This window comes from Felis catus, chromosome A3 (genome assembly GCF_018350175.1).
Source record: "Felis catus isolate Fca126 chromosome A3, F.catus_Fca126_mat1.0, whole genome shotgun sequence".
NCBI lineage: Eukaryota > Metazoa > Chordata > Mammalia > Carnivora > Felidae > Felis > Felis catus.
The window spans coordinates 139,647,103-139,671,261 of NC_058370.1; the positions used below are offsets into that span (position 1 = coordinate 139,647,103).

Here is a 24,159-nt window from a genome sequence, read left to right on the forward strand (position 1 = left end):
GACATTTCCAGACGTCCTTGAGGACAAGCCCACCCCCGTGGGAGCTGCGAGGGGCTCCTGAAGGGGCTGCAGGGATTAATTCGTAGATGAGAGTATTCAAAGGTTTTAGAGCACAGGTCTGGAAACACACCCTTGAGAACATTCTGGAGATGAGGTGTCCCTGGCTCAGGGCCGACCCACTGCAGGCCACAGGCCAGGCGCAGACAGTGCTGGTCCGGCCGATGCTCTCCCAGCCCTGCGCTCTGAACGAGCAGCTTGGACTTTAAAATATTGTAAATGTTGTGTCACGAAATAATTGGCTAAGGTGACGACTCAGGCCTGTCAGAGGTGCTGGTGGAAACAGCTGCTCAGGACGTGGGTTTACATCCAGGATGAGGGAAACCAGCCACAGCTGTGCATCTGGGGAACCAGCACCTGATGAGCCCACCAGTAACAGGGGCCATACTCGCACCAGAATGTTCCGGTTTTACTCCAGGTGGTAGTTAATGTTCCCTCAGTGCGGGGGGGGGGGGGGGGGGTGTCTTTCCCTGGAGCAGGACCCCGGAAACCCAGCCCGTGATGGTGCGGGTGCTGTTGCGGGCACCGTGTAGCCAGGGCTCCTGTGAGGGCCCAACCCCGACGCCCGTGCCTCTGACCGTAACAGCGCGTCACCCCGGCCCCCGGCAGCGCCTGCTGACCCCTTACCTTCGTCTTGCTGTCAGAGCAGGTGAATCCCAGCGCGAAATCCACCGTGAAACACAGCATTTCTCCTTGCCAGCTGCACGTGTATGTTTTGGACTAGAAAAGAGCATTAGTTTCAAGAAAACAGTCTTTAGCAATGGAGTTTAACATCAGTCAGCGAGTCGCAAAACCCCCACGATCAGAAACGACTGTTGTAAAAGTGCCAACGATCTGCACAGGCAGTGCTTTCTGCTCCTCGTCTACAGGCAAACATGTCCACGTGCGTAGGACTCCACGTCATACCTGCCTTCCCCAGCGGGTTCTCAGGAGCGCTGTGCTCCGGGAAGCCCCGACTGCAGCTCGAGCCACGAACCCCCACGGCCATCGGCGCAGCCCACGCCGGCACCCGCCAAGTTACTCTGCCCGGCAGGGAGGTGGCACTGGCCGGACGCTCTCGGCACCCACCGCCCCAGCAGGTGGCAGCAACCTGACCCTCGGTGAGGGACAGGCCCAGCTGGACGGAAAGTGCTCCCGGACACTAGACGTGGGCTCCACACACCCTTCCCGCCAGCCCAAGCGCGCCCACCAGCAGCACGAAGTGGTCACTGGCACATTTCTGGGTTTGAACACACACGGACAACCATCACATATGCGACGCTTACGTAACTCAGCAGTAAGCCTGATTGAAATCACATGCTAGTATCAGGATAATGGTCATCAGACCTTTCTAGAAAGTTTGTAAATGTATCAAATGAGTTTAATTGTGAGGTCACTGGTGAATACAGTACAGAGATTATCCAACCAAACGAGTAACACTTTAAGAGAAAACCTCGATTTTAACATGAATTCAGAGGAGGCCTGAAGATGGTGTGGTCCCACCTGACTGCCCTGACGCTCTGTCTGGCGAGGGGAGCGAAGACGCCTGAAGAGAGGCCAGTCCCCTCCAGGTCACTTGTGGAAATGTTGCGCATTTAGGGAAAATCAACATAAGCTACACAATTAGGTTGACCGTTTCAACCTAAATCTGACCAAAACCATAGCAGGTGAACTGAAATTCCAGTAAGCTTCCTGCACACGACGAAAACAATCTGAAACTTAATTGTGCAATTAAACTGGTGCTTCTGGTAACGAACCAGTAACTACCTTTTAATGACGCCATAAATCTATCTCGCCTAAGTGCTACTTAACATTCGCTCGGTTTTCTCTCGGGTCCTCTGGGCTTATTGTCTTCAGGAGACATAAATCCTATCTGTCCTACTCCACGTGGTGTCACAAAACTCTCACTGATGTGTTTCATTTTGAATACCGCAAGCTTGAGATTTCTTAAAAATGTATCTGGAAGATTGATTTAAGCACTTAAGGAAATTACGTGGTGCATATTTCAATGTCAAGTGCTTTACAAACATCAATTAATTACACGTCACGGCACCATTCCAGGACACGAAATAGCAACCGTGTCGGAAAGAAGAAAATCAATAAGAAAGTTAAGTGACTTACTCAAGGTTACTTCTCAGTCTCCTACAAATTCGAAAAATATTAAAAGGGCAGCAAATCTCTCTCAGGTGCGTGCACACGCACACTGGTGAGGACTGGTGAAAACGCCTCTGTAACTTCACACTACCTGTGATGCCCAGAAAACCTACGTCACACCTGCCCATCCGGCTAGAAGGGACGTTCGGGACTGGCAGGGTCCGGCCACCCCGTGGAGGAAGGCACCTTTCTGGGCCTCAGTTTCCCCAGATGAAAACATCTAAGGAAGTATGTGGCACGTGTGGGACGCCCCACCGGCAGAGTGAATACAAGAACACAGACGTGGTTGCAGGAAACCACAAGCCACACCCAGACACTTGGGAACAGCCAAACAGCCCACACGAGACTTCCTGTGCCTCATATATGTGAAGAGTCCTAAATCCCTCCCTGGACTCGTTTGCTCTTGCTTTGGACAAAACCCTAACGCGACCTGGACTTGTTCCGGGGCCACGGCGCACCGGAAGAGGCAGCCGGCCCGCGGGTCCTACGCGCAGGTCTACGCGGACCAGACGCAGCAGCAACACGGAAGCCACGAAGCTCTGGGGACGGAGGGGCCGACGGCCCTAATGCGAGCGGCTCAAGCAGGTGGGCCCTGTGGGCCGGGGACGATGTGCCTCGGGACGCACCCCAGGTGAGGCAGGCGGACGCCTGAGTGTTGTGCCCAGCTGCCAGAACCTGCGGTCACTTGGATGTTCTGATGAACTGGGCGGAGAGGACATTTCGGAATTTACCCACCGAAAAGCGATTCCGGATTTGGCTGGAACTGAAGGGACACCTGAGTATCTAAAAAAGGTGCTGGTTAGTGACATTCGAGAAGTGAAATCACGATTCTGATAAAATCACCTGTAAATTAAATTCGTGTCGCCAAGTGTCAGAGGGTGTTACTAACTGGAAACCGCTTCACCCCCTTCCGAACGGGTCGGCCTGGAAGGGGCCCCTCGTGCGGCCAGGGCTGCCGGGCCCCACCTGCTCCCAGCTTGCCTGGGGCTGCGCCCGCTTCTCCGAGGACAGCTCCCACCCGGGCCCTCCCCACCGCGCGGCCCTGACCGCCACCCAAACGCCTGCCATCGCGGAGCTGTCCACAGCCACCTTTCCTTCTCTTCCCGGAAAGGCTGGCTCGCCGCGGCGCCCGGAGTGCGAGGGGCTCGCAGACGGGGAGACCCACGTCCCATCCACGTGGCACAGGTGACAGCGTAAACGGGAAACCTGGAAAGCTTTGAGAGGAAGACACGGGACGGAACCGCCCTGACCTGGAACGAAAGCCAGAGATCTTAGAAACGACACCAAGGACAAGCCAGGAAAGAAGAAATCTTGAATCGGACCTCATCAGAACGAGAACTCTGCTCTGCGACCCACAGGAAACGTACTCTTCTCTCGTCAGGCGGAGTGCCTCCCGCGTTGTCGGCTGTGCCCGACATTCGTGGACAGCCCTGACATCCCACGTATCTAACAGTCCCACGTCGATGCACAGGCGGGTTGTTTGAGGCTTTGGACAGCAGCTGCCACCAAGGCTTCTGTGCACAACAAGGCAAGGGGCGGGATGTCTCCGTCTTAGGGTGGCTGTGCGTTTAATGCAGGGACTGGCCAGACTGGTCACGTCACTTTACATCACCGCCAGCCACGTGCCAGACTTCCCATCCCTCCACGTCCTCACCTACGTGTGGTATCCGTCCTCGGGCGTTGAAATTTCAGTCCCGTCAACAGGTGTGCAATTTGCACTCCCCTCCTAACGACTCTGAGCGTATTCTCACGTGATGGTTTCCGGTCTGCACATCTTCTCTCATGGACTGTGTACTCAAATGTTTTGCCCAAATTTTGTTGGTTTGGTTGTTTTCCTCATTATTGAGCTCCGAGATCTCTATATAGATTATGGCTGCAAGCCCTTTGTGAGATCTACGCCTTGCAAGTATTTCCTCCCACATTTTGGCATCTTTTCCATGTTTCCTGGCACTTGTCTTTCAAATAATACCGGTTTTTATTTTGATGAAGTCCAAATTATCATTGTTTTCCTTTTATGTGGATTGTGGTTTTGGCTTTATATCTGAGAAACATTTGCATCACTAAGGGTCAGAAAGATTTTACCTACTATTTTCTTCTAGAAGTTTTATAGTTTTGCATTTATACTTCTATGACCCATTTTTTTAAAATATGAAATTTATTGTCAAATTGGTTTCCATATAACACCCAATGCTCATCCCAACAGGTGCCCTCCTCGATGCCCACACCCACCCTCCCCTCCTTCCCACCCCCCATCAACCCTCAGTTTATTCTCAGTTTTTAAGAGTCTCTTATAGTTTGCCTCCCTCCCTTTTTTTCTCCTTCTCCTCCCCCACTGACCCATCTTTTTAAATGTTCATTTATTTTTGACAGAGAAAGAGAGAGAGAGAGAGAGAGAGAGAGAGACAGAGCCTGAGCAGGGGAGGGGCAGAGAGCGACACACACACAGAATCCGAAGCAGGCTCCAGGCTCCGAGCTGTCAGCACAGAGCCCGACGCGGGCCTCGAACTCACGGACCGCGAGATCATGACCTGAGCCGAAGTCGGACGCTCAACCGAGTGAGCCACCCAGGCGCCCCTGTCTATGACCCATTTTGAGTCTATGTTCATAGATGGTGTGGAGTATGGATCAAAGTCCATTTTTCTGCATAAATACCAATTGTTCCAGCAGAACTTGTCCGAGACTTCCATCCTCCCCTGAAGGGCCGTTCCGTGCCGGAGGACGTGGTCTATGTCTGTGTAGGTCTACTTCTGGATTCTGGATTCTGCCGGTCTTTGTGGCAACCGCACACGGTCGCGACGGCCCCAGCTTCTCCAGCTTTGGGATGAGGCAGTGTTGGCCCCTGGGTTTTGCTGTTCCTTTTCCAGTTACCTAAGACATCTTCTGTCCCTCCATTCCCAACATGAAGTTTAGAATCATCTTGTCAGAGTCCACATACGAGGCTGCTGGGACGGCACCTGGAATCTCATCGACGGATCGGCGGCAGGCTCACTGACCTTTTAGCATCTCTGTGACTTCCGGGCCGTGCGCGAGTCTAGGTCTCCACTTGCGTGAGTTTCCTCTAACTTCTCTCTGAGCCACGCTTTGCAGTTTTGTTACAAGTCTTTTATGTGTTTCAGATTTGTCCACATTATTTCCTATTTTTGATGCTGTTACAAGCATTTTTTGTTGTCTGCTCCTTATATCAGGAAACAAAATGGATGTTTGTATATTGACCTTGGATCTTGCAACTTTTTCTTGTAGCTGAACTCCCTTCTCTTGCAGATTCCGCCTGAGTTTCTAGTAGGAATGTCATGAAATCTGTGGGTAAAGACAGTTTTACTTTCCCTTCCAACCTGGTGTCTCTTATTCGTCTTTCTGGCTGAGGCCCTGGCTACTGCCTTCGGTAAATATCAATACAAGCGATGACAGCGGACAGCTTTGCCTATGCTCAGTCTTCGGGCACACAGCCTCTGGCCACTAAGCAGGATGTTACCTGTGGGCACTTCTGTGCCTTCCTAGCAGGTTAAGGAAAGTTTCTTCCATTTCTAGTTTGCTGAGTTTGTTAGATCAGATACGAAGTTGGATTTTGTCAAATATTTTCTTGGGTCTGTTGAAATGATAGGATTTTTCTCTTTTAAATTGTTAGCCTGACTGGGGCGCCTGGGTGGCGCAGTCGGTTAAGCGTCCGACTTCAGCCAGGTCACGATCTCGCGGTCCGTGAGTTCGAGCCCCGCGTCAGGCTCTGGGCTGATGGCTCAGAGCCTGGAGCCTGTTTCCGATTCTGTGTCTCCCTCTCTCTCTGCCCCTCCCCCATTCATGCTCTGTCTCTCTCTGTTCCAAAAATAAATAAATGTTGAAAAAAAAAATTAAAAAAAAAATTGTTAGCCTGATAGATTAATTTGATTGATTTTAGACATAAAACCAATGGTATTTTCCTAGGATAATTTTTTCTTAACTTGACATATTCGTCCTGTTATAGAAGAAGTTACTGGATTTTATTAGGTAAATCTGTGTTTAGAGTATTTATCTACACTCATAAAGGACAATGGTCCATAGCTGTGTTTACTTTGCACGACCTTGTCCAACACCGGCCATGGGGTGATGCTGGGCTCGTGGGAGCTTTAAAGCATTGCCTCCTACTTCCAATTTTCTGGGTTAGTTTGTGTGATTAGTTTTTCCTTTTTTTAATGTTTAGTACAACTCATCGACTCCATTTGGGACTGGAATTTCCTTCGTGGGAAGGGACTTAGCCAAAACTCCACTTTTAAACCACAAATGGTATCATTTGGGTAACTCGTCTCCCCTTGAAGGAGGCTTGGTGGTTTGTGTCTTACAAGGACTGTGTCCATTCTGAGTTGTCAGATTTGTGTTAATTTTTAGAAATTATTTATGTAATGTTCCCTGTGTCTTTAAATATCTGGGTAGTGACATTTTGTCCCTCATTCTTAATGCTTTTCCTTTTCATCAGTCTGGCAAGACTTTCATTAATTTTTTGATCTTATAGAATCAAATTTCAGTTTCACTGATTTTCTGTTTTTTTTGGTTTTCTGTCTAGTTCACTGATTTCTACTCTGACTTATATTTCTTTGCTTACTTTGGGTCAGACTGCCTGTTGTTTGTTTCCAGTTCCTTAGAAGAAGTTCGTTCTCTGGCTTCAGCGGCTGCTCGAGGCCACAGGACGTCGGACCATAGGGTGACCCATGCTGCCCTGAGGTCGTCCCGGGCTCCAGCCACGTCTCCCGTCAAGACAGACAGGAGAACAAGTGTGTGTGCACATGCGTGTGAGTGCAAGAATGATGTCTGGAGATCCTTTTCCAGCAAAAAAGGACAAATCATCGGCCGGGTGACATTCAGCTAACAAGTGGCAAAAGTTAACTCGGTTGTTTTTTGTCTGGTAGAGTCGGAAGACGCCTCCGTCCGGCGGGATGAGCCACCCGAGGGCCGGTTTAGGAGGCTGCTATACCCCGCCTCCCCGCCCCCCCCGCCCCCCGCCGAGCAGGTTTTCCATCTACCCAGCAGGGGCGTCTGGAAGCACCCACATTACAGCGTCTGCGTTCGGTGGGTTTCCCGAGGGCTCTGTGGACTGTGCCAACAACCCCGACTTCCCTCATTAATAAAGGAACTAAATGACATCTTTGGGCACGTGTTCACCTTACGTTTCCTCAAGAGTCATGACCTCAGCTTTACACGGTCTCCGTTTACTGGAGCCAGACAGGCTGCAGGTGCGGAGGCTGGTGGGAGGGGCACCCGCTCCCGAGGGTTCGCAGAGTGCGGACGCCGGCCACACGCCCCGTCTGAGCATCGTCCTGGCCCAACAACCAGCACAGTTACCTGTTGTGGAACCAAAATCTGTGAACGGAAAGCACCCCCCGCTGCTCCGGCGGGTGTCCCACGACCAGCAGGGGAGACGGTCTAAGCAGACACGGGGACCTCCAAGCTCAGCCGGTGGGGCCGGCAAGCCCCGGTTTGTCTGTAGGACGGCGAGGGTCTCGGGGCCTCGTCCTGTGAGCTCAGAAGCAGCCCACCCGATGCAGATACTCAGACCGCAGGCTGCCGCGAGGACACAGATCCTGTTTCGTTTTTCTTAAATTCCAACAGGATGTGGCTGGTATAGTTAAAATTTAGGTACACTGATGTGGACAAAACGCACAGCACTTTGCACGTCACCCAGCACCACGCGCACCCGATGCCGAGATAGGAGCAAACGTTGTTTGAAGAGTGGACGGTGGGACCGTGGACCACGGCGGGACCATGGCACGGGGACAGGACAGTGGGACAGTTGCGGCGGGACCCCGGCCTGCAGGCGACACGGCATGTACAGCCAGAGGACTTCCGTCTGGTGCCTGAGGGCACCTGTGGAGGTCTGTGACACAGGTGTCACTCGAAACGACTTTAGTTAAACGTGTTGAGCTGGAGACGGGCAGGGGTTGTAAACACTTGCTGGCACACCCCCGATTTGGAGGATTTCTCTGTGGGGTGCTGACCCCGCTGAGGTGCCCTGAGACGCTGCTGTGAGGAAACAGGCCACAAGTTCAAGTCCAGAACTTTCTTCCTGACGTCCTTATGGGGAAGCAGGGATGCGGTGACAGCCGGGGGGATGAAGCTCGCAGCCTGCCGCACACGGGAGGAGAACACGTCACAGACGTGTAAACCTTCTCGGGGTTTGAAGGCGGGGCCTCGGGAGGGGCGGAGTCCAGGCCAGGAAAAGGAGAGACGCTGAATCAGGCAGAAATGGATGGGGCTGCGAAGGGGCCACTGAGCCCTTCCGAACGTGAGTCTTCTCATCCGTGAAAGAAAGAACACAGAAAACAGGGTCGCGTCTAAGATTTACTTTAAAAGATTAACACAGGGTACAAACTGCACACGGCCTGGCATGGGGGCATGTTAAGATTAGCATAATTCCCAGGGGTGCCTGGGTGGCTCAGTCGGTTAAGCGTCTGACTTCAGCTCAGGTCATGATCTTGCGGTTTGTGGGTTCGAGCCCCGCGTCGGGCTCCGTGTTGACAGCTCGGAGCCTGGAGCTGCTTCGGATTCTGTGTCTCCCTCTCTCTCTGCTCCTCCCCCGCTCGTGCTCTGTCTCTCTCGCTCAAAAATAAATAAACATTAAAAAAAACCTTAAAAACAAATTAGTGTAATTCCCAGAGTGGCTCTCGTGTGCACACTATAATCGTTAATTTGCAGAGGAAGTGAAGGAGTTTAGGGAAATATTTTGCCCAAGTTCACGGAGGGAGAAACTGGCCACACATTCCAGAGCACGTCTGCCGTCCTTCCCACCTCCGAGTCCAGAAAACTGAGAAATCGGGACAGAGTTCCCGGCACTGGATGCCACACCAGGGGGCAGGAATCGCGAAGGATCCTGCTTCGGAAAGCGGGCATGACGATTCAGACTGGGGAGGTCTTGGGGGAACTTCCTGTCCTGTACACGGAGACCCCACCACACAAGCCGACCCCTCACACCAGACGGTCACCGTCGCGGCTACGCTCGTCCTCGCCTGCCCACGAAAGACCCTCGCCATCTCAATCCTGGATTGTGGAGAGACTCCCCGGAACCCACCGGCATGCTGCCCTCCCGTCCTGATCCAGACCCGGCGTCCTCCCTTCTACCCGCTGCCCCGCCAGCCCGTCTCTGGCTCTCCCCTCTCCCTACTCGCCCAAATACCGAGGACTCTGCAAGGGGAGCCGCCACCCCCTCCGGAGGGACTTCCCGACCGTGCAAGCACAGGTGTCCCGTCCCCACTCTGGACCCAGGGGAGAAAGTCTGTTCTTTAAGGAGAGGCACCGTAATCCACCCAGGGCGGTTCGGACCCTCGCTCTGTTCAGACCGGCAGGGGCGAGACCGGCCTGCAGCCTCCGTGGCCATGGGGCATCAGGGTGCGTCTCCTGGGGTGCCCGTCCGCGACGCCTCCTTCCGCCACACACTGGGATGTCCCCCTGCCTGCAGCACAGCTGGGGACACTGGACACCAGCCGCCCGGCACACGCGGTGACGCAGAATGCCGTCTTCTTCCCACTTTCTGGGGCTGCAAGTGTGGTCACGATGCGTGTCCCTCAAGCTCCCATTTCTCCGCTGTCTGTGTTCAGGGCTCAGGGCTGTGAACAGTCACCGGATGGGCCAACGAGTCCCCGCGACAGGGGAGTCGGTGTTCAGTGCCTCAGGACCCTTGCATCACCTGCCTGCTGGGGTCACCGAGCCGGCGCCTCTGGCACGTGGCCGCTCGCCGCAACGGAACCACATCCGGGGGCCGCCCAGCCGGAGAGGGAGGCCCGGGGGAAGCCGTGACGTGTGTTTCTAGGAACATCTGAGTGTGACGTCGCCATGCAGACTGGCAGGTCGCAGTGACGCCCAGTCAGGGACCCCCAGGCCCGAGCAGCCGCTGGAGAGTCGAAGCCACGTGGGGCCTTCCATTGAGAACACGCGCTCCCAGACGAGGCGTGATCTCCTTTGCACCAGGGCCGACGACACAGGGCTGGAGGTGGCCGCACGGTTGGCGGGAAGTCCCCTCCCTGACATCGCCGCGTGGACCTTCTGCCCGCGAAGGGTCCCACCTTTAACGACGCCGGGGGTCACGACGTTTGACCCACCTTTAACGACTGCCTGCTCACGCATTTGATGGACGCACGTTTCTGTACCCTGCCGACAAGGGCAGAAGCTCAGTCGTGTGAACCACGTCACATTCTCCCTCGGGTCCTGATGGCAGGAGCAAGGCCACCGGGTACCTCGTCCGTGACAAACGCCCGGGGGACTTCACCGCAAATGAGCCACCTGCGCCGTCTGCCGGGAGCAGCCTGTGGGCAGCGTGGCTCGTCAGGGGCGTGGATGTGCCCCCCGCCCCCTCCGTGGAAAGCCCATGGCTCCCTGCAAACGTGAAATGCGCCCCCTCGCGCTCTCCCGTGGTGACCCGTCACCTGCCACGGACGCTGACCTGGTGGCTCAGGTCAGAATGCTCAGCTTTCAAAGATTCGCTTTCGTCTGGAACGGCGGCGCACCTGATGGCGAGGTCGCGCCCCACCCGAGTTCTCCCGCGGGAGGGTGGGAGGCGCTTACCCTGCTTCTCTGAACTTCCTTGAAAGTGGCCCTCTGGAAAGACCTCTCCCAGGCGGCCAGCTCGCTCCCCAGGTCCACGCTGAAGACGCGACTCTGGCCGTGGCCGACCAGGACGCTGAAGCTGAACGGCCGCTGGGGCGCGAAGCCGGGAGGACCCAGGTGACAGGCTTCGTGGAGCCAGCCGTCGTCCGCCAGCCAGAGCTGGAAAACAGAACGCGTCAGGGCGTCAGTGCGGGAGGGGGTCCCGGCCGAAGGCCGAGGCCCCACGGCCACCAGATGGGGACACGGAGCCACTGCGGACCCGGCCACACGGGGAGCCCCGTTCAGGGCAAGGCCGTCCTCCCACGTGGCAGCTGTGGAAACGAGCCCGAAACAGATTTAGGTAAATCCCACCCGAAGCAGCTTCCACTTAAAATAGCGGTAACCACAGCGTCCGCTTCAGCGTCTCACTGGAAGGTCAGGTCACGGGACCCGGGTGCCCCGGTCTGGCATGAACACGGCCCTAACCAGGCCCCTCGCCGCCGGGTCGCGGGGCGTCACCGGCTCTTCTGTCCTGGGCAAAAGGACCCCTGCTCAGAACCCCCCTGAGGCACCGCAGGACTCCCAGCCGTCTAAGGCGTACTTGTATCATCCCAGGGTCCTGGCCACACAGAACCAATGTCCAGAAACATCCCGAGAGCAAAGGTTAAGGCAGAGGAGCCCTGGATGCCGTGGGCTCTGCACACAGACATCGGGTGTGTGCACTTCCTTCCCGAGTCGGTGGCGGATGCAGCCAAGGAGAGGGTGACTCTGGGCCTTACTGGTCTCGGGTCAGCACAGCCCAGGACTGGACGCTCAGGGGACGCAGTGCTGCACGTGGCAGGCAGCACCCGGCGAGTCTCCCCTCCCTCTGTGTGCTGGCCTGCACACGCACCTCTTCTGCTCTCCACACGCACACACGTACTCGCACACACCCCTCTTCCCGTCCACACACACACGCATACTTGCATACGCATACTCACACACGCACACACATGTACTTGCATACATGCCTCTTCCCCTGTCCACATGCACACACGTACTCGCACACGCCCCTCTTCCCGTCCACACACACACACGTACTTGCATACGCATACTCACACACACGCACACATGTACGTAAGCATGCACCTTCCTCTACTCACAGCGTGCTCCGGCCTGCACCCGCCCCTCATCCCTCTCTCCACACGCACACACATGTGCACACATAAGGCACACCCGCATCTGCACCCACACGCGCACCCACACTGCCCAGGCGCTGATCCTCCACGGGGACTGTGCCTGAACCACCTTGTCCAGTGAAGGGGACAGAGGGCAGACTCCTCGCCAAGGGACCCCGGTGTTCACCGTGGCTCAGGTGTGCAGGTAAAAGAGACTACGGATGTGTGCAGGTGGCTCGTGGGTTCTGGGGGCTCCTGATTCTCCTCCGGCCTCGGGACGTCTCTGCAGGGTTCGCCTGTGCGCCCTCTCCCTGCTGTTGGTCCTCAGCGGTGTTTGCACCTGCACATGGTCAGATTCCTCCTGCCTCACGGGCGGGTGCACATGTGTGTGCGTGCCTGTGCATGTGCGGGTGTGGTGTGTGTTCCTAGCCCTAAACCAACCCTGAGACTGCGCCCTGATTTTGGACCCCCCCCCCCGATCTTTCACATGAGACTGCCTGTCATAAACCACGAGTATGTCCTAGTCACCGACACAACGTCTCAGAAATCGGGTCTGCAAGTACTCAACTTAACTGTCTAGACCGCCGACCTAAGGAGACGGCTCGGGAAGCGTCTGTGTGGTGATGCCGCCAGTGGGACGGCCAATCACGCTCTCCTGTCCCTGGTTACACCGGGAGCTCGTATTTCGGTAGGAGGAAACCAGGACTTTCTGTGCCAAGGGTTAGCTGTCCACCTCTGAGGCTGTTTGGGGCTTTAAGACGCAGGCACAGGAGGGGGTCAGGCGCTGAGAGTGGCAGCACAGAGAAAGCACGAGCCACCAGTGCCCCCCGTGCCTGTTAGGTCCTCACGCGTTTGCACAAAAGCACGTCGTGATGGAGGCGCTGCTGAGCGGAGAGACGGGGTCTGAGCTAACACGCGGCTGGCGGGCTTCCGACAGTCGGGGCCAGTCCTGGAGCAGGAGCGGAGCCCCTGCCGGCCCCGTAAGCGTACAGAACCCTGCACGTCCCCTTTTCTGACAACGAAACAAAAAGAGCACATTTAAAAATTACCTGGAGTTTTCCCGCTCCTGTGTATTTACTCTATGTACTTATTTGCACATTTGTAATTATTGTATCAATGCAGAGAACCCGAAAGAGAAATAGTTCTGCTAGGGCTACTCTGTTTGCCGCCTGTGGGTTTTATCCCCTCCAAATGCAGTGTCTGCACATGTACCTCTGCACGTAGTGGGGTTTTTAATAGACTACTTAGACGGTTTTAAGAGACTACTTAAAATACATAATGTTAGGTTTCTAAGTATTGCTCAGTGATATTGTTATAATTCTCCAACTGGCCACTACCTTAAGGAGCAGAATTTAGATTTTCACCTACATGGCGATGTGACTCTTGAATTACTTATTTAGATCAGTTGTGAGGAGCAAGGTCACTTTTCAAGGAGTAACGTGTTTGCCGCTCAAACCAGTGAGCGGAGCTCTGCCTTTACGGACAAATACGAGGAAATACAGCTCGCTCTGGGAGCAGCCTGGGAAGTCCCAGGGAAGAACACGGAAGGATTTCGGGGATGACATTACTTTCTGAAGCACAGAAAACAACATTAATGTCAGTGACCTTAGTGGTCCGTATGGAGCTCATTTCCACAGACATTTCTTGTGGCTCCCGTGTGAGACGATAACTCAGTCAACAGGGCTCGGAAATGAGCCACCAGGGTGGGAGGTGAGTGGCTCCCCCCTCCCCGGCTGCACCCACAGCATCTGCATTCGAACACCTGGTTTTAAGCCCCTCGGAGCTGCAAATCCCGTTAAGGGCCAGCTCCCTCCCCCCTCCCCTCACCCCCAGGACCTGGACGTGTCCGAGGAACACAAACATCCAGGGACGCTGTGCCCCTGCACGGTGTCAGGACTACTCCAAGTTGCAGAACTCTGTCCTACCGTGAAGACAGACAGCTCACTTTGACTCTGGGTCACACGGTGGCCCAGGCTCCCTCTCCCGACCCCACCCCAGCCCTCAGAGACCCCCTGCCCTTTGTAGCAAAGCCCTGGAGCCAACCCCCCCCCCCAACCCTGTGCAGGGTCCTCCCTGATACAGGTGCAAGTTCTCGGCTCAAGGGAGGGGCTTCCAGACATTCACGGAGGAGGACAGGAGCCCCTTCCTTGGGGTCCCAGCTGCCTGGCGGGCCACTGGAGAGCAGGCTGAAAATTCTTACTGCGGACTCTAGACAGATTCCAGGGACTCCAAGGGTCCCAAGGAGTGGAACAGAATAGGATTTAAGACGACCCCGGGTCGGGAACTTACTAGCCACCCTGTGCTTATGGGCTCTGAGCCCGAAGATAAGGAGGATTCGCTCCCCGTACGAGAGGATTAACTCCGATGTAAACGGGGGGCTTAGCAAGGCCCTGGGCAGGCACCCCACAGAGGTAGATGCTGCTATCTAGATCCTCTGCCAAATGTGAGTTAACTTAAATTTTAACCGAAAAATTTCAGGTTGGGTATTCTTCCGTTGGAGGACACATCCCCCTCCTTTCCCGCCAGACTGCCCAGAGTCGATTGGCACTTCTGTTTGCCGCTGTCTGTGAGCCGCGTACAACCAACCTACATGTGCAATCAAAGCCCATGGATGCAATTTTCTCATCTATTTGTGATGAGAGTTGAAATAGAGAATACGTAATTGAAGAATCGGAAAAAGTAGGGGCACCTGGGTGGCTCAGTCGGTTGAGCATCCAACTTCGGCTCAGGTCACAATCTCATGGTCTGTGAGTTCGAGCCCCGCGTCGGGCTCTGTGCTGACACCTCAGATCCTGGAGCTGCTTCGGATTCTCTCTACCCCTCCCACACTCTCTCTCTACCCCTCTCTCTACTCCCTCTCTCTCTACCCCTCCCACACTCGTGTTATGTCTCTCTCTCTCTCAAAAATGAATGAACTTAAAAAAAAAGAACCAGAAAAAGTAATTTCTTAGAAGAAAGTCAGAGAAACAAACCTACAACAACAGGATTCATTCCTGGATGGAATACTAATGGCCGTACTTGGAAACGGTCGTTCTGACACAAATCATTAACAACTGTTGCTGGTGGTGCCAGTTCTTCTGATATCGTACATTTATTTCGACCTTTGAAAAGCGAATTAAATGCTTATGAATAAGTTTAGATTTATATGTGCACAATGATCATCCACAACTAAAGGTGTGTACCAAAGGGGGTATCATTTTGTAGAATCGCCATTTAGGACATCCAAATAAGACATTCGACTGACAAAATACGATCTCCTTTTTAAAGAAGTTCAATGCTACAAAGTTATCCTTATTATTATTATTTGCCCCATATGGGATTAATATATGTGCTGTGGCTGTTCTCCCGACTAATGTAATGGTTTGCTAATCATTTCACAACATGTTTACTGGTCTTCCTGGAAGAAATGCTGGATAAAAACAGAAACGGCTGCACAGTTATGAACGAAGCACGCCTGTGCAAAATGACGGTCTTTGAAACACATCCCGACACCAAAAGAGCACCTCAGACGCGGGAAAGCCGTGTAAAAGCCAGAATGCGACAATGTGGAACTCTTGTAAAATAAAGGGAAAAGACATAAAATTTTCCTCTACAATTATCTTGTGGAATATCGATGAATGAAAATCTACACGTATAAATTATCACGAGAATCACTTCAACATAATGGTTCCTTCTCCCACTGTGATAATAGTATTATGGGGACGTATTTCCCTCGTAGGTAAGTTATTATTACATGCAGCTTAAAACACCAGATCTAAATTTAAAATTATTTTTGAGGACATTTTCCATTTAAGGAGGCATATCAAAATTTAAAACATTAACTTTCATTCAAAACTTCTAACTTTTGACTAATGACTCCTGGGGGTCAAATTCTCAGACAAAACACATGAAAAACGGCATTGAATTTATTTTTACTTTCCGCTTCGGTACAGACTTCCTACTTTGCTGTGCGCAGTCCTGCGTGAGAAAGACACAGGAGCGTCCCATGCTGGGGCACAGCACTCTCCTGTACCGGGACTCAGACACGGCTTCCTCCCCTTGCGGAGAGGCTCGGACCTCAAGGCTGTGCCTCTTACCCCTGACCTGGGCCTCATCTGCCACGAAGTCAAAGCTCTCCATCCATCCGGGCTGTTTTGTTGCTGGAAGAAATTGGTCCTTGACAGAAACGTCCCCAGAATGAAGGGAAGCCCCCAGCTGGTAGGACACGCCTCCCAGACTCGTGCCGCAGATGATGTGGTCAAGGCTTAGCTGTTGGCCTCTTTAGGGGACGTCTGGAGACAGCTTCCCTCCAAGTGTATGTAACTCACTTCTGATACCTCACTGAAGCCCGAGGGTTGACCAGCCGCCCCCACCCCCAGCAACAAGCATGGTCTGGCCAAGGACAGTCTGCTCCCCGCCACGCTGTGGCCAGTACCGTAGTGTGGGCCTCAAGTGGTCTCTTCCTACGTGTGCATACCTACATACCACACAGAGGATGTGTATCACACATCATCTGTGTCATATATGTTTAGTGACCCACTTCTCACCAACAGAATATGGTGGAAATTGCTGTCTCTGGTGGAGACGGCGGCCTCTGGCCAACTCAGCAAGGAGCCGAGCCCCCCCCAGTCCAGCATCTTCCAGCAACCGAATTCCACTGACCTCCACTAGTGGGCCTGCAAGGAGACCTTCCACAGAGTGCGGTTCAGCTGGGGCCATAGACCTTAGGCTGAAATCGGACTCCTCTCGTGACCAGCTGTGGGACGGATGATTCCTGAGACAATGTGTGTTGTTTTACATGCCCAGATCACACTCACAGGTCTCTGACTTCACATTTCAGTGCGTGACTTACTAATGGAGCAAATGAGTTTCAACTACTGTGGAAAGGAGAGTGGAAAGGAAGGAAGAAACGGGCAACTGAGCGGCTCAGGAGGCTGAGCGTCTGACTCCTGATTTTGGCTCAGGTCATGATCTCACAGGTCGTGGGATCGAGTCCCGCGTTGGGCTCTGTGCCGACAGTGCGGAGCCTGCTTGGGATTCTCTCTCTCCCTCTCTCTGCCTCTCCCCTCCTCGCTCTCTCTGTCTCTCTCAAAATAAGTAAGTAAACATCAAAAAATTAAAAAAAAAGGAGGTATAATTAACGTACAATTATGATCCCTACTGGCATTGTTAACAACAACTAATATTCGCATGGTTTTGTAAAGGTTGTTAATACAACCAGGCCTCTCATCACGAAGGTTCCATCCAATGACGCAGAGGAATTCATTAGTGTTGTAAAATGATACTTGCCGACTAGGAGGTGTCAAAGCACAAATGCTGCACACACGACACGAGACTTAGCACCGCAGAATGTTAGCACCACATGTTAGCACCGCAGAAACTTCCAGAATGAACACAGGTGTCTGGGCCACATCTCAAATAAAATGAAACCATTAGCTCTGCTTTAAAGCTCCCTCCGGGTGATTTCCCCGTAAGACAAGGCTGAGAATCACCGGCAGGTGCATCCCTGGCCCTGTGGTGTGAGAGAATCACGGCTCCCGGGATGCAGAGGGCAGGAGGAGACCTCAAAAATGCCCTAAAAAGGCCGTGTTCGGTGAGCACTTCCTTATGGCCGGGGCGTTTGGTCGTCACACAATTAACACAACCCTGCAGAGGGTCACAAAATATAGACGACAACAGGTTATTATCACCCCATTTTACAGATGAGGAAACTGGGGCATAAAGAAACAAAGTAAAATTTCAGGTGGTAGAGTCAGCCCCGTCTACATCGAGAGCACGTGCTTCACACACAACAGCAGACCCTCTGTGGCACATTCACTGGGTGCATTCATTTCCTGCCTGTGGACTGTGGGTCAGCCAGACGTCAGCAGGTCCGGGACAGCTGGCCGAGGGCACTGCCTCCCGTGTCTCCTCCCCTGTGATGGGTGGTGACGGCCCTGGCTTCTCACTGAGCAGGGGCAGGAGGCCAGAGACAAGCCTCCCCCCCCAGCCTGGGCACAAGTCACAGCTGGGAGCACCCCTGGGCCCAAAGCAGGCGCCTCCGGGTCACCGGGATGGGGTGGGACTGACCTCTTCCCGCCTGGCGGAGTCCCCTGAGCCGCTCAGTGACCAGGTTTTGCATTTCCCAACCTCTGTATCATTCAGTGTGACCTGAGGTCTGCTAAAAGCCCATCCGTGAGACGCCCGTGTCTTTTGGCTGGTGTAGCCTGGTGCAATCCCCACTCAAATCCCCAGTTGTCTTCTTCTCCGACATGTCAACGCGTGACAACTGCAAGCAAGCAGGAGTCGCACAGAGCGCTCCCGGGAAACCCTGATCCCTACTTCATGAGTCCCAGATGAGGTGTCAGCCCAGGAGAAACAGAAAACTTGTTTCGTGGCAATGGATTCGCTACTTTGGAACTGGGTGATTCGAAAGCTTGGGATGGATGTTATTGGTAAAACTTTGCCCTTTCTTAGCCAGTGAATACTTTCCCTCTAATAGACGTGGAATATCTGATCAGTCATTCTGGTCCGCTTGGGCCAGACTTTGAAAAGAAAAGCTGGGAAGCTGGGGTTTGTATCTGACCTGTTAAAAACAATGGCAATGACAACAATATACCAAAGATCCTGGAACATATTACTGTAAGAGGCAGTAACTAAAACACTCTCTCCCCAGTATGTGTGCACATACACACTTGTGCACACTCTATCGATCCATCGGTCCACCCACCCATCCACCCACCCACCAATCCACCAATCCATCCAACCATGCATCCTTCCTTCCTTCCATCCATCCACCCACTCACCAACTCATCCATCCATCCATCCATCCATCATCCATCCACCCACCAACTCATCCATCCATCCATCCATCCGTGCATCCATGCTTCCTTCCTTCCTTCCTTCCTTCCTTCCTTCCTTCCATCCACCCACCAACTCATCCATCCATGTATCCTTCCTTCCTTCCTTCCTTCCTTCCTTCCTTCCTTCCTTCCATCCATCCACTCACCCACCAACTCATCCATCCATCCATCCATCCATCCATCCATCCATGCATCCATGCATCCTTCCTTCCTTCCTATTCATCCATCCATCCATCCATCCACCCACCCACCAACTCATCCATCCATCATCCATCCACCCACCAACTCATCCATCCATCATCCATCCATCCATCCATCCATCCATCCGTGCATCCATGCTTCCTTCCTTCCTTCCTTCCTTCCTTCCTTCCTTCCTTCCTTCCATCCACCCACCAACTCATCCATCCATGTATCCTTCCTTCCTTCCTTCCTTCCTTCCTTCCTTCCATCCATCCATCCACTCACCCACCAACTCATCCATCCATCCATCCATCCATCCATCCATGCATCCTTCCTTCCTTCCTATTCATCCATCCATCCATCCATCCACCCACCCACCAACTCATCCATCCATCCATCCATCCATCCATCCATCCATCCATTCATCTGCGTGAACAGCAGGATGGCAAGTTTCAGGATGGGGAAATGTTATGAATACAGAAGATTTTCAGGTTATCTTACTATCTCAATGGACTCTTAAACCCAAAGGCACATCTTACTTCCATGAGCGCATCTCACGTGCAAAGGATACCTACCTTGTGAAGTTTAAATAGTACCTCACAGAGGTTGTAGGTTTTTTCTGCCCGTACCCAGTCTAATGTGCTTACCTGCAAGAAATATAAGATATATACATAAATCATAAGCATTTTCTTGTTTAAAAAAAGGCAACTATGTGAGGTAATGGATGTGCTCATTAGCTCAGCTGTGGGAATCATTTCACACGTGCACATACATCAAACCATCATGTTATTCACTTTAAGTATTTACAATTTTATTTGTTAATTATATCTCATAAAGCTGGGAAGAATTTTAAAGTAGACACAAACAAGCATGCTTGTTGGATTACTTTCAGTTGGATAAATTTAAACATTTACAGCAATGGAGTCAACGTGTCTTTACCTTAATTAAATTCTACGCCATGAGTAGGGCAGTAGGACACCAAACCTCGCCTGTGGCAGGGGATTTGACAGAGAACTTGTGCTCACAGCACAAGTCGGTAACGTAGGGGCTCATCTATTACACTCACTTGGGTACAGTTTTAGAATTCATTCTGGACTCCTCATACATTAAGTTATGGACCAATTTTTGGTCCCGTCTGGGGAGCTTACTGAGAGGGTGGCTAGTTTGTGTGTGACAGTGTGCTGCGTGTCCAGTCTTGAGACTTGGGATAACTCACTAGTCTGCTCCGTTCCAGAAACAAATACAAATTTGTTGACTTACCAATTTAATCGAACATGTTTTTGATTGGCCTGATTGCATTTCACAACCATTTTAGCAATAATAATGAAGACATCGTCCAACTTTTGAATGGTGTTCTATGGACTGCAATTCATGTTCACTTACATGCTGTACATTAAAATATTTCGTGTAGAAAAATCTGAAATACTCAACACTGTAACAAATTCTGACTGTGATTGCTTACCCGGTGGCTACCTTGCAGCCACTAAACACACAAATAAGAATGAAAATACTCAGAGGTTCACCGTGTCTTTGAAATGAAAGTGCATGATGTACGTAGTTGGTGACCTTCTTGAAATTGTTCCACCAAATAAATACTGGGACGTAACCAGGCATTTCGAGCCCATCACCTGAGAATGTTTCACCGAATAGCTAATGATGTGAAATTACACTGGCATGTTGCCACTTCATATTAACTGATCCAGAGGTAAGTCAGTCATTGCTCCTGTGATTAACAAAACACGAAAATGGTAAAATATAAAGGTGGGAAGGTCAATCACAGTCATAATTGGAAGGTAATTTGGGGGCAAAGTAGAGCATTTAGGCTGCAGCAATGAAGGCAGACACAATTTTTAATTTTTCCAGTTATAACAATGCTGCCTATTTTTGGAGAACCGTGAAAAAGAAAAAAATGACATTATTCAGAATGTCCTTCCTTAGTAGTTCCCTGTTGCTGTAAATAGGCATGGCTACGCACACTCGTTCAGTGCGCCTGTTGGCCGTTGTCAAGCTTTGCTACGTGAACCCTTCTCTGGCTCAGCCAAAGCACAAACACAAAGTACTCCTAAGTTTCCACTTGACGTAAATTATCTCCAGAATATTCGTGATGCCTGTCAGGGCTGCCTCCACCTTCTATTTTATTAGTTATGACTCTAGACGCTATCTGGGCTGCACCAACCCAACACTAAAGCCAACAAGCTCCCAGGCAGGGGCCATCTAGGACGTGGCTGTCCCCAAGAAAACCAAGATGGGTGGCATCTACGTGTATTTGTATAATTAGAAGGGAAATAGAAAGTTCAGCCTTGGAGGTTTGTAGGACAGCGGTGAGTGATGGATGAAATCTCAGAAGTGGACATTCCTAGAGTTGTGAACTAACCCTGAATGCAGGTAGGTGTCACCTTCGAAGCAGGTTCCTGGCCCCATGGGGGTGATTCAGACTTAGCCAGTGTGGGAAGGGGCTCAGAGATCCTGGTTTTACATTTGAGTAAATTTACTACTGACGCCATGTGAACCAGCAGCCTTGCCATCACCTGGGAACCTCAGGACCCACCACAGACTGGTCAGATCAGAATCTTGTCTCAAAAATACGCCCAGGTGGGGCACCTGGGGGGCTCGGCTGGTTGAGGGTCCAACTCGTGGTTTCAGCTCAGGCCATGATCCCAGGGTTGAGGGACTGAGCCCCACGTCCGGCTCCATGCTGAGCATGGAACGTTCTTGAGATTCTCTCTCTCCCGCTCTCTCTGCCCATCCGCACCATTGGTGTGGGCTTGTTCTCTCTCTCTCAAAATAAATAAATAAACTTAAAAAAATATGTGCAGGCAATGACCCTGTTGTGATGATGTCTTAAGAAAATAATCCAAGGGTTACAAGCCTAACCCCTTTTATTTATTTATTTTTATTTTATTTTTTTAATTTTTGGGACAGAGACAGAGCACGAACGGGGGAGGGGCAGAGAGAGAGGGAGACACAGAATCGGAAACAGTCTCCAGGCTCTGAGCCATCAGCCCAGAGCCTGACGCGGGGCTCGAACTCACGGACCGCGAGATCGTGACCTGGCTGAAGTCGGCCGCTTAACCGACTGCGCCACCCAGGCGCCCCTAGCCTAACCCCTTTTAAAAGGAAAGGCAGACAGACAGGCGGTGGGGACCGGAGCAGACACCTATTCAGTCAGAACTCCTTGCTTTGCGAACCAGATGCTCCACGACGTAACCTGCTGATTTCGGAGGCCCTCAGGTGGACGGACCCAGCTGAAGGATCTTCCCTGCCTCTCAGGAGGGACAAGACCCTCTGATAGGAAGGGAGGGATGTGGAGTGACACTCGGAGCCGTCACCGTGCCTGCCTGTCTCCGGAGAAATACCTTCCTGGACGGGAATGAGATGTGATCCCCTGATCCTTACGCTCCTTCCTGGCGATTCAGAAATCGAGAAAGGGAAAAATGATCCACGATGAAATCTCAGCGTTTCCAGCCAGCAGGCAACAAAATGGAACTAACCAGCCTTTGCAACGTGGAAGAAAAGCGTGAAGGTCTGTAACCCCAGGCCACCGATGCTTTTCCCGAGTCCTGAGAGTTGACAGTTTGTTTCCTCCGGCCACATCTGACTTGGAATGTAGCAGAAACTTTAGGCTGTAAATGTAATATCTTGGTGTCCTTTAATCTTATTGGGGAACACCTACCGGGTAGCCCCAGAGGGGACACAGAATAATTCTGTATCAGACACACAATTATCTAGTGTTTCTTCAATCTACAAACCTTCAAATGAGTTATTTCTTTCCAGGTAAAAATTTTTAAATGATAGAATACATTTGCCTAATTGGCATTCTTAAAGTTGCTTCTACTATTCCCTGCATATTCATAAGGAACTGCTACATAATTCATACGTTAATGCTGTACGATGCTGTAAAATTGACTTCATGACTGTTATTAACACATTTTAATGATTTTTGAAAACACGTTGCTCACGTTTTCTCAGATGCCAATTTGCAAGTCAGAAATAACCTGCTGGCTGGAAGGGGAGCACAGTGATGGGAACAATCCTGGCTTTCGTCGGCCCGTGTGAGCACCGAGGAGGGCCTGAGGCCGGGCCAGCCCCCACCCCTGGGCTCTGCCTCCTCCGGGCAGGACCTTGAGCCGGAAACTGCGGACGCCCCCTCCGCGCCTCTCTTCCACTTTCTGCCCTTCTTTTCCCTCCTCTGCTTCAACGTCATCCCTTTGGCTCGACCTGATGAAGCTCAGAAGCCGTCCTTGAATACGGGACTTTCTCACGGGACAGCGACAGCGACTGGTGGGGGACATCTGCGAATTTACCTCCCCTGGACCCTGCTCTCCCAAGAGGGTCCTCGTTTACCGCGTCGGAGAGATCGTCTCTCTCCTGTGCCCCCATCCCTCCTCTGCTCAGTGTCCGTGCGGAACACGGCGGTGCTCACTGCGCTGCCTGGGGACCGGGGCGGGAAACCGGCCCGGAGGTGTGTGGGGCGTGACCAGTGGTCGTCTCGTGCCTTCTGTCACCAGAGCATAAGTCACCATGTACAGATGCTGCAAACGTAACATAGGGTTGTTACAGATTTGGGCAAAGTAGACACTGTGATCGGCTGCAGGATACAAGCCCCGGCCGGACCGAAATACCTGCCAACACCGAGGTCAGATTCCCTTGCCATATTCTGGGTACTGCTTTTACAACGAGACTTGCCGAGTACCAATACCAAAGTCCACCTGTTAACTTTAAATGCTCTGGCGTCTTCAAACACGTCTACGAACACGTAGGTGCGGTCTCTCGGGGCTCACAGTGACCCTGCGGGGGGGAGGGGGGCGGCGGCTGCCGTCTGCTGTCCCTGTCCCCAAAGCGAGCAGACTATCGAACGAAGGGGGAATAACACACCTAGTCCCACAGCCAGTGATTATAACGTACAACTTATTCTACCAAACCACTCTTTCCCTGGGGTTTTTCAGACTAAAACTTCTTCGTTGTCTTATAAAGTCTTCCGAGTCCCCATTTAAAAATATGCTTTTATTATTTTGGATAATGCATGAAAACGGTTTGTTTAAACAAGCATAATACCATTAAGTGATGGGAGAGTTTGATTTTTTTCTATTTAAAAAGTAAACATGTTTCTGCTTGTGCACAAGGACCTTGGAAGTCCCTGCTCCGGTGTAACAAGTGAGAACCTCAACAGACTCTTCACAGATCCGTGAGAGCCACAGGGGAGGACACAGGGCGCACCACGCCCCGAGACAGGTCAGGAGGTGTGGAGTCCATGGCGGGCACCAGGG

At 52.2% G+C, this 24,159-nt stretch overlaps 1 protein-coding gene across 7 annotated transcripts in view; it reads right to left on the reverse strand.

Moving 5' to 3' along the window:
- SNTG2 (syntrophin gamma 2) overlaps positions 1-24,159 on the reverse strand; it is a 177,030-nt gene that overhangs the window by 17,437 nt on the left and 135,434 nt on the right. For 6 of the 7 annotated variants that reach the window (XM_023252165.2, XM_003984546.6, XM_045055048.1 and 3 more), the window contains 3 exons: positions 19,468-19,539; positions 10,714-10,914; positions 685-777 (listed from right to left, as the gene is read on the reverse strand). In XM_023252165.2, coding sequence (XP_023107933.1) covers positions 685-777; positions 10,714-10,914; positions 19,468-19,539 — 366 coding nt within the window. Of the gene's footprint in view, positions 1-684; positions 778-10,250; positions 10,455-10,713; positions 10,915-19,467; positions 19,540-24,159 lie in introns of all 7 variants that reach the window. The other variant, XR_006596119.1, reaches the window with a different exon arrangement.